Raw genomic sequence first — 10,211 nt, forward strand, 5'->3', positions numbered from 1 at the left:
TGGCTGTGGTTGTGGTGGTGGTTGTGGTGTGGATATGGTGGAGGGTTGGTCAGCAGGCTGAATTCAGAAAGAAGAGATGCAGATAGAGAAGAAGTAGCCAGAAAAGAGGCAGGATGAGTGGCAGGCAGGGATAAGCAGTTAGCTGAAGAGGAACAACTTAATGGTTCATGTTTCGTAGCAAGGTCAGGGAGATTGGGAGCTGAGACGTCCTGGGGTTTGCGCAGGCAGTCAGTGCGAACTTGTGCAAGTGGCATCAGTCAGATTGCAGGAGTCAAGGAACAAGCTGTTGAGAAAGTACACATAGCAACCATACATGACATTTTCAAGTTAGGAGTTAAAAGACGTGAGAGAGATGATGCAATTTGAGGAGTTAATGAAATCAAGACATATTTTTTAGGTTGGGGAACCATGACCAAATATACAGTCCACAGGGAGAGGAAAAGGGGTTTGTGGAGAAAGAATGGTAGATGGAGATGAGGGAAAGGGAGGGGCGGAGGAGGCGGAAATCAAGGAGCTACAAGTGTAATCTAAGAGAGCATGGGAATGGTTAATCACAGCGCAGGGCAGCGGGTGGTGAACACACAGTACAGGTAGTGCCTGTGGAGCTGGGCACCTGCAGCCCGTCTGGTTTTGGTAACCGGTGTCATCCCAATTCTTTCAATAAAAAGGAGACAATAACAGTGCAAGGAGGGGCCCTGGTCATGAAGAAGACAGTCTCTTCCTCTGAAACAGAAGCCGGAAGGACACTATGAAGAGAGAAAAGCATTGTGAGGTGTAAGAGCAGGATAACTTTCACATGGCTTTTCCGCATCGGAGTGAGCAGGGATGGGGAAGGCGGGGGGGGGGGGGGGGGGGCGGGGGGCGGGAGGAGACAGTCAAAAGAGAAGTGACAGGAAACCAACAAAATGCCACGAATCAGAGAGGAGCAGCAGACTCACCCAGCATTCCTGAGTGAGGGAACACTGGGCACAGAAAATTAGAAATAGAGAAAATAATCTATTATCCCGCAGCGGACAGCCAGTGTGAGGACCCGTTGGCTTGGGAAGTCTGTCCTGCTCCTTTTCTAGCGGAGCTTGGCGACTGTTGTGCGAGGAGAGGACTGGGAGGGCTGTCCCGGGGTGGAGGTTGCTGTCACGGTGGCGTGGGGACTGGGGAGGTGATGAGCTACCACTGCGAGCTCCGGAGAGCCAGGGAGCAGAGTAAAGCCCGGCCACTCCAGTGAGGGCCTGGATGAGGGAGACCCTGGGCCAGGGGAGCGGGTGCAAAGCGGATTTCGCAGATGTGGGGGCGGGGGGCGGTATAAGAGAGGGTGAAGGGTATGGGTGGGGATTTGGAAGGACAGCTGAGCCCAGAAGAAGGGAAAATCAGCGATGAGAAATGTGGCATTAGGGCCCAGTGTTTCCACTTCACTATTTTCCTCCCTCATGTGTAAATTTATTAGACATTAGAAAACTAGCTACACCAGGAAAAGAAATTCAATATTTAATAGGCGGTGGTCTTATTTGGTGGCATAGGGTGTTTTATTTCATAATAAATATTGCCTTTGGGGTTTAGATATTCTTTTGGTTAGAAAAGTAGATGATTCTGGAAAGTATAAGGAAAAGTAAACATCATGTAGAATCTGACCACTTGGAGATCATCATTGTTAATATTTGGAGAAATTTAGAATTTGTCCTTTTCAAAAACACATACTTAGACAAATTATAATATTTTTGTATTCATTCATTCTTTCATCAGTTTTTAAAAAATATATTTTATTGATTTTTCACAGAGGGATAGAGAGTTAGAAACATCGATGAGAGAGAAACATCGATCAGCTGCCTCCTGCACACCCCCTACTGGGGATGTGCCCGCAACCAAGGTATGTGCCCTTGGCCGGAATCGAACCTGGGGCCTTTCAGTCCACCGGCTGACGCTCTATCCACTGAGCCAAACCGGTCAGGGTGACAAATTATAATTTTTTAACCCCAAATAAATGATATTATCTGCACAATTTAGTAATCTCTCCCACTCAGTTATTGTCACGGTAAAGTTTCATGTCAAGAAGTACATGTCGACATCATACATTTAAAAAATATCTTTGTTGCCTTCTCCTGAGGACATGTTTTTCCATTGCTTTTCAGAGAGAGTGGAAGGGAGGGAGGGGGAATATAGATGGATAGACAGACAGACATATTTGGGAGAGGAGAACCAGCTCGATCCTTCAACAGAATGACTTACGCAAAGAATATACATGTGGAAGCTGCGTAACTAGTAAGTGATTCCTTTAAAACTACTGTACACGTGTACCTTTGAAGTGCTTATGTATGTCAGGGCTATCTGTACTCCAGTTTGAAGACTGTTGTCATAGTTCTTTTATTTTTATTTTTTATTTTTTTTAAATATATTTTATTGATTTTTTACAGAGAGGAAGGGAGAGAGATAGAGAGTTAGAAACATCGATGAGAGAGAATCATCGATCAGCTGCCTCCTGCACATCTCCTACTGGGGATGTGCCCGCAACCCAGGTACATGCCCTTGACCGGAATCGAACCTGGGACCTCTCAGTCCGCAGGCCGACGCTCTATCCACTGAGCCAAACCGGTTTCGGCCGTAGTTCTTTTAAATTGGTGTATGTTTCTAAGTCAGATAATTTATATCTTAAAGTGGACATACAGTCCTAAATTATGGATTAGCTTTATTAAAAGCAATGAGCTATAGACATGACTACTTTAGACTTGGGAGCAGAACTGAGTATGAGTCTTGACTCCGTTTGGCAGATGTGACCTTGGATCAGTCCCCTACCCGCTCTCTGATTCAGGTTCTGATCTAAGGAGAGTAAACATGTGAAAGTACTAGGTCTATAAGGGGAAAGAAGAGACGGAAGAGTTTTCCTCCGTGCATCAGGGGGTGTACTCACAGCACATCCTAACATAGAAGAGTACCAGTCAGTCATTGTGAAAGCTTGGGACTGGCCTCAGCACTTCTAGAGGGAGGCCGGGGGTGGGGGTGGTGGTGAATGGAGGGATGGGTGAGGAGGGTGCAGGGGAATATCGCCAATGATAGTGTGATAGCTGCCCGGGGACAGGCGGTTACTAGACTCAGTGTGGTGAGCACATCATCAATTACATAAACGCTAAATCGCTATGTTGCACAATGAAATGAATATAATATTGTATGCCAACTAGACTTTAATAAAAATAATAATTAAATGCTTCTGCCTTGAAGGGAAAAAAAGAAAAAAGAAAGAAATTAACCACATCAAACAGATTAGTGCTCAGTTTGAAAGAATAAAGGAAGTGCTTTGAGTTCACTTGACCTTCCTCCTGTCCTCTCTACAGAACCCCTGTGAACAGGATAGCAACATCCAGCCCTGAGATTCCGAGTCTAAGCTCTTTCCCCTCCGTTGCTGTCCCTGGTGTTTCTCAGGGAGGTGGTAGGGGTGGGGCGGGGGAGAAGGGGAGCTGATTGCAGTGCCTACCAGGGTTTGCCTCGCAGACAGACGTGGTGCCTGAGGGAGCCTGTGCGCTACATACATTCTGACATTTCTGCGTTCTGCTTAGCTGGCCCTCCCGATGAGGGTGCCAGCAGCCCAGCCCTCCACACCGCCTCCCTTTCTGGCAGGTCTCACTGAAGGAACTGGGCTGGTTTTATTCTCGACCCGTGAAACCAGGAGCCCTGTCAGGAGGCTCCACTCCCCGGGAACCGCCTGGGAGCGGGTGTGCGGAAGAAACTCGGTGACATCATCTTCTGAAGTTGCACCGCATTAGCTGCACGAACCTCCGTGAAACTGCAGAATAGCGACGGGTTCCTGGGTAAATGCAGACACTCCTTGCCTTTCAAAGTCACCTTTTAAAGCTTATGCCGGTCACGTACCATCCGAGGATGGGGCTTGGCCTGAGAACCCGCTACAACACAGCACACGACACAGGGCTGACCCCATCACAGGCGTGGAGACGGGAAAGAGGCAGAGGCACTGCAGGGAGGGAGCAGATTAGCCCCGAGAGATGCTGGTACCCTGAGTGGTCACAGCCTCTGTGGCCTCGCTGGGAGAGGGTTCCCTGTGTTCCTTTCCCTGTGGGTGTCCTTACAATGAATTGCCTGAACTAAAGTAACTGCAATAGGACTTTTCCTGGCAAAGAAAAGTGCCCACAAAGCTAACGTGTGTGTATCTGTGCTCATCTCCGAGCATATGATGAAGACTAGGACGGAGTACCTGCCCAGAAAGCCATCACACGGTAAAAGAGGGAGCACAGCAGATAAACAAGAGAAGATATGGGATGTCATAGACATTGCAGAAGAAGCGCGTGCAGGGCGCAGCGTTGCCCAAAGCGGCCGCCTCTGGGAGGGACCAGGGAGAGCTCTGGGCGGGCGGCCCAGGGCTGTCTGCATCAGCCAGGCTTTGAAAATGTCTTTGTAACACGGGGCTGCTTCTAAATACCTTCAGCAGTGTTACACGCGAGAAACAACCTTGCTAGCTATAAAACGCCTCGCGAGTGCGGCGTGGTGAAATGGGAATGCAGTGGGAGACCGGGTCCAGAGGTGTTTCCGCAGCCTGCAGGGAGGGAGGAGAACCAACTCCTTTGGCGTCTCAATTTCAAGCCCTCAAGCTCACTTGGAAGTTCACTACCCACACTGAGTTGCTATAAGCATGTAGGTGGGAAATGTGGTGAAGTGCCTTGGTAAGAAAGGTAAATTGGAAACAGAATCCATTCATTCACTCATTCATTCAAAAGATTTCATTGATAAAATGTTATGTGACGGGCACTGTCCTTTGTGTGCAAGATAATTTCTGACCTGTTATGGTGTATATACATTCTAGGGAGAATAATAGCCAATATGCCATAGCCATCCAACTTTTGGAAAATTGCTGAAGTTTTCCTGGGCCTAACTTTCTTTTTAAATACCTCCTCCTAGAGAGAGATGATGATTTTATATGAGATGTGTAGAATCTAAGTCATTACATGTGCATATTGCAGTATTAGGAGACATACTATTCTCTTACCTCCTGAGTGTATCTCACATAGCAGCTACTGAACAGGCCTATTTCCATCTCTGTGCCATCTTTTTGAAGTTAGTTTTCACTGTCCTTTGCACACCCAGTACCTTATTAATAAGCAGTTCTCCCCTGAATAATACTTGTAAAAATAATTGAGTAAAGCAATCACCATCCTCATGGGGCTCTGGTAGACATGCCAAGTTCAGGCCTAATTATACCACTTTTGTTTATAATGGAAGGTATAGCCAGGAGTGGCATTTTAGTTGGTAAGTGTGTAATTTTCGGTGTGGAAGGGAGGGCAGATGTTTCCCAGGCTGGGGATCCCGGGAAGTTTCACCAGCCACTCCCTTCACACTCCCTGTCACGGCTGCTCTTCTGAGTGAGGGATCCCACCGCAGTCCCACCTGGGGAAGGGAGGGAAACACAGCTGCAACCCAGGCTCACTGCTTTGTAAGGAGCTCCTCGCTGGAGACTCAGGACTAGAAAGGAGTTGTGGACTATCTACTTATCAGCAAGAAGTCCTCTCAGAAAGCAACCCCCTAAAAAGAGGAAAGGAAGGACCCATCTAGAGTCTAAGAGCAGCATCTTCATGCTACAGTTCTAGAAACAGATGTTATTGGCAGCACTGCATTGAAGTTCTAGGGCCTGAGTATCTCTTGGCATACAGAGCTTCTTTAGTCCATCATGCACTCTGCAGAGACCTGAAGGCCACACTGTAAGTCTGTCCACTTGGTTCAAATATATGTTGTAATTCCTTAGTCACACCAACAAAGAAACACCAGAGGTGAGATTTGCTTCTATATAACCTTTGGTGCGATGAGGTCATCAGTAATGTCTGTAACCAGCAGTCTTGGAACCGGTCATTCCATGCTATCTAATGCATTCTGTACAACCAAAACAACCACATCAGATAAGATTGTTTGTCACCAGCCTCCACTTCTAGAAATTTGAAAGTAAAATAAATAAATACAAATTTCTGTTTCCCTGTCAGAATCACAGTGTTTTATCTGAAAACTAACCTGATAAGTGGCTAGGTTAGTTCTAAATATGTTGATCAATTTTGATTCCTGTTGTCAGCTTATAGTAGATAACATCTACTAGTATATATGTCGCCACCTACCTTCTTTACTTTCCAAGAATCAGAACACTTAATTGAAAGCTTAACATCTTATACATAGCATGAATGATCACCATCTGTGCACAAAACATCTTATCTGATAACAGCTACGTGGCTGTTTGTATGTTCTTATCAACGCAATAAAATACAAGACTCTCATAGCTAATAACTGTTCTGCCTTAAGTGATTCCTCCCTAGTAAACTTACACACTCCATAGCGTTGCCTAAATCTTTAAGTTCTCCAACCAAAGTTATGAAAATGATATTTGCGAGTCAGACCTGAACTTCTATCTACACAGCTATTCAATGGAGACCATTGTAGAGTCTCAGAGTTTCCGTCTGGGAAGAAACTTAGCGACAGGATGTCTGACCACACACTCTCCCCCAGGGCAGAGGGAGGCCCTGAGGAGCTGGTGCCTTAGCCACGGTTATGCAACCCCTTGAGGAGAATCCGTGGCTTCAGTCTGGGCTTCTGCGTCTGGGTTTAGTGTTGACTGCCCCTCACCACCCCGGTGTGTTACGGCCGAGGGACATGAAGAGCGCCTTAGGAAGAAGGTGCTGAAGGGCTCAATGAGAGAATGAGATGCCTATTGTAGCTTAGCGTTGGGGTAGCTTTTATAGGTGAAGTCAGTCAAAACCTTGTTTAAAGTGCTCTCTGTGGTTAAGATACAGATGACACAGACCCGTCCGTCTCTGAGAGGCTGCCACACCCTCCCTGGGCTAAGCTGCAATGATGCCCCAGAGAGCCTTTGATTTAGTTAATGAAAAAGGGGCGGAGTTGAAGTTCAGGAAATGAAAGACAAGCAGGAATGCCCCTTTTCTACAGCACCCGTGACAGTGTATTGATTCCCCTTACACATTCTTGCACTTGTCCCAACCTTGACACATGCTAGAAATCTCTACGTCCTAATTGCAAAAGTTATTAGTTGATATCTTAAGAGATCTATTAGAAATACAAAAAGAGCTTAAGTCTATTACAATTACCATGAGATATGAAACACAAATACTGTAAGATCTGTGGAGAGAAATTAAGTATCAAAACTCTAAAATTATGAGGAAAAATAAGTCCATATTACCAAAAAAGATTCTAAGAATCTGAAATATAATCCTCTTTCAAGATCAAGGAAAAGAAAACTCACTCTTCAGTTAAGTAATATTGTCATAGAATATACCTGGGCAGAAAGCAAGGACTAGGAGGCAAACTTTAGTGCCCGGAAGTTGCCTCAGAAATCTTGATGCGTGCAATCAGTTTTCCTTACAGGAAACAAAAGGTTTATCCGAGTCAAAGATGGAGGTACCCCATAGAAGTGCTGTAAGAGGTCTCTGCTAATAATTCTTCATTGCTATGAAAGATGGAATCAGATTCTTTCTGCTTCCTTTAGCAATGCAAGGAAAGGATGATCCTCATAACAGGGCAGTGCACTTCTATTTGTACTGTTTCAGTTTATCATTATTTTGCATGATGGTCTTATTCAATAGTATGTCTTCCAAGTTCAGAGAATGGAATGTTCTACCACTGTTCCTTTCAAGCTTGGGCTGTGCACTGCTTTTGAAGTACATAGACATGGACTCCAGCAGAATGGTACCTGCTGGACCAACTGGACACGGTGTATTGCCACATCTGTCTGGCTTCAGCTCTCCTCTGCCTTTTAGAACTGATGCTCAGATGTGTCCTGTATAACTCCTTCCTAATAGTAGGGCGGGAATCATTTTACAAACTCATGTCGTAGCACCACCGCCAACATTCCTGAGACACTGAGGTGCAGCCCGCTGTACGTTATTTGCCTTTATATACTTTGAAAAAAATATGTGCAATTTTCTAATAATTTACTTCTCTTATCTTTCCACTCATTTTCCTTAACTGTTATTTTAAATAAGGAATAAGTTTCATTCACCCTTTTATCTCCAGCAGCTACCACAGTACCGAACACAAAATCAGTGGTTAATAAAAAGCTATTTGTTAAGTAATAGACAAGAGATAAATACATGGTTTACCTTAAAAATGCAAAGAAGGAAAAAGGAAACGCATTTCTTGTATCATGTTAATTTGTACCAAAAATTGATAAATTTATGGATGGGGTGAAAACCACAGGAATTTCTTCCTTGGTATATACAAGAAGTGAACTTGGAGATGGACAAGTCAGATTGAATTGTTCTGCCATTTGCCCATCAATAGACTGGAATCTAATCTAACCTAGTTTAATTGGTCCTTTAAATAGAATTTCCTAATTGAATTGGCAATAGTTTGGGGAATCGGCCAACCTTATCTTTGTTCCTCTAAGAGCTGGCACTAGGAGCTGCCTTACTTCTTTTAAGGGGAGGACATCCCGTAAGCATGATGCCTGAGGAGAAAGCACTCCATGCCTTGGCACCCAGAGGTTGGAGGGAAGTAAGATACAAAATGTCACATTTACTCTAAAGAAATAGATGATCTAACTGTTTCCTTCCTGGACTACAGAAATGCTTTAATAATCCAGAAGGGGTTCCTTGAGGGCTTGGTTTTCTCCTTTTTTTCCCCATTCCTGACCGGAAAAAAATTTCATATGACTTAAATATTTCACAATTAGTTGCAATGTAATTTTGACCTAGCTACCATTCTTCCACCTTGAAGGAAACACACAGGGAAATAACTGTTTAAAAGAGATGGGCTGGATTCACTTTGCTTCCCTTCAAATTTAGAACCCATTTGCACCAGGGATTTTGACAGTCATCTGTCTGATTGAAGTGTAAGAACTATGCTTAATAAAATATACTCAATAAAATAGGTACATTACTTGATTTCTGATTGTAAATTTTAGATTTGTTCTAGCCTTTAATCTGAATTAGAGGATGTCTCTGACTCTGTTTAAGGCTAATTCAGCCAGATTCTCGCCCTGCTTCTCTATAGCATTTAGCCCCTCAAGCTTGGCGAGACCGGAAATCACCAAAGGCGGAAACTGTCTTTGCAGGCAGGGTTTCCAAATGGATGACATCCCATGTAGAACGTCCAGGGGACGGAGCAGACATGGCGTCAGGCTGCCTTTCCTTCCCAGGCCTCACATTCCACTTACCAGGAAAATGATCAAGAGGTGAATGTTCCTGATGAGGAGCCAATCCATGCCTTCGGGTTGCTCTGCACACAAACCCCAGCGAGATACAAGTTTAGTCCTAGTCCTCGGGCTGCTGGATTCAGCCCGCAGCAAGACGTGCCTGGAGATGCCCTTTAGGAAGGCATGGGTGCTACCGCTGCTCTCCCGGGCAGAGGAGTGAAGATGTTCTAGAATGACACTGTCTCTCCACCCCAAACTCCGCGGCTGGTCTGGAAGGCTGGCATTGTTTGGGCTCTGGGTAAGCACATGGACACACCTTGATTCTTATTGCAATGAAACCCTTTGTTGGACACCAAAGGAAAAAATCTTACAGTGTGAAGACAAGATTTACGGGGAAGATACCCAATGAATAATAAATTACTCACAACATGAAAAATAATTAAAATGCTAGGGCCTATCATCATGCTGAATAAAATTAGTAGGCTGCCTCTTACTGCCAACATTGTAAAAGCAAAATTACACACACTGACAACACACACACATGTCCACTACCAAACCAACTTCAAGGAATGCGTCTGAGCGCAGGGCCCTGTGAAGGGCACTGGGCCTGAAGTGTGGGGCGGGGAGAAAGGTAGGAGAGCGATGCGCTCACCTCTTCATTCAGGCGATTCCTCTTCCCTCCTCAAGAAGTCTTCTCCTTTCACCGCATTCTTTCATTTTAAAGTTGTTCTGAAAAAATAAGGTTAAGACAAAGAAAGGCTGCCTTCACTAGTATGTTTGTTTTAGCACCTTTCCCCTGAATACACAGTCGAACCCATATGATATAACATTAAATTGCTTTAAGATAACCACAGTACAGAGTTTGCTCACTCCTGTGGCATCGCCACTGGTAGAAAAGTACATCCATGGGAACACTTGTTAAACCCACATGAATACTTATTAAGAAGAGACTGAAATCAGAAACCTGAGAATTTCAGGGAAAAAGACCAGAGCAGCATCTGGGTATTTCTGAAAACCATTTTCCCTTCTCACTTCCTCTTTGTTCGTGTGGGTTGAGAATAGGGTATAGTTTCCTCATGAAAAAAAT

General features: G+C 44.8%; 1 protein-coding gene across 1 annotated transcript in view; it reads right to left on the reverse strand.

The window, feature by feature from the left end:
• Positions 1-9,193, reverse strand: part of DSG4 (desmoglein 4) — a gene marked incomplete at both ends in the record, with an annotated part of 37,771 nt that extends 28,578 nt beyond the window's left edge. Inside the window, one exon of the mRNA XM_081096465.1 lies at positions 9,146-9,193. Within this exon, the coding sequence (XP_080952591.1) occupies positions 9,146-9,193 (48 nt within the window). The remainder of the gene's footprint in view (positions 1-9,145) is intronic.
• Positions 9,194-10,211: the final 1,018 nt, after the last annotated feature.

Source organism: Myotis nattereri (genome assembly GCF_964212035.1).
Source record: "Myotis nattereri genome assembly, chromosome: 8".
Taxonomy (NCBI): domain Eukaryota; kingdom Metazoa; phylum Chordata; class Mammalia; order Chiroptera; family Vespertilionidae; genus Myotis; species Myotis nattereri.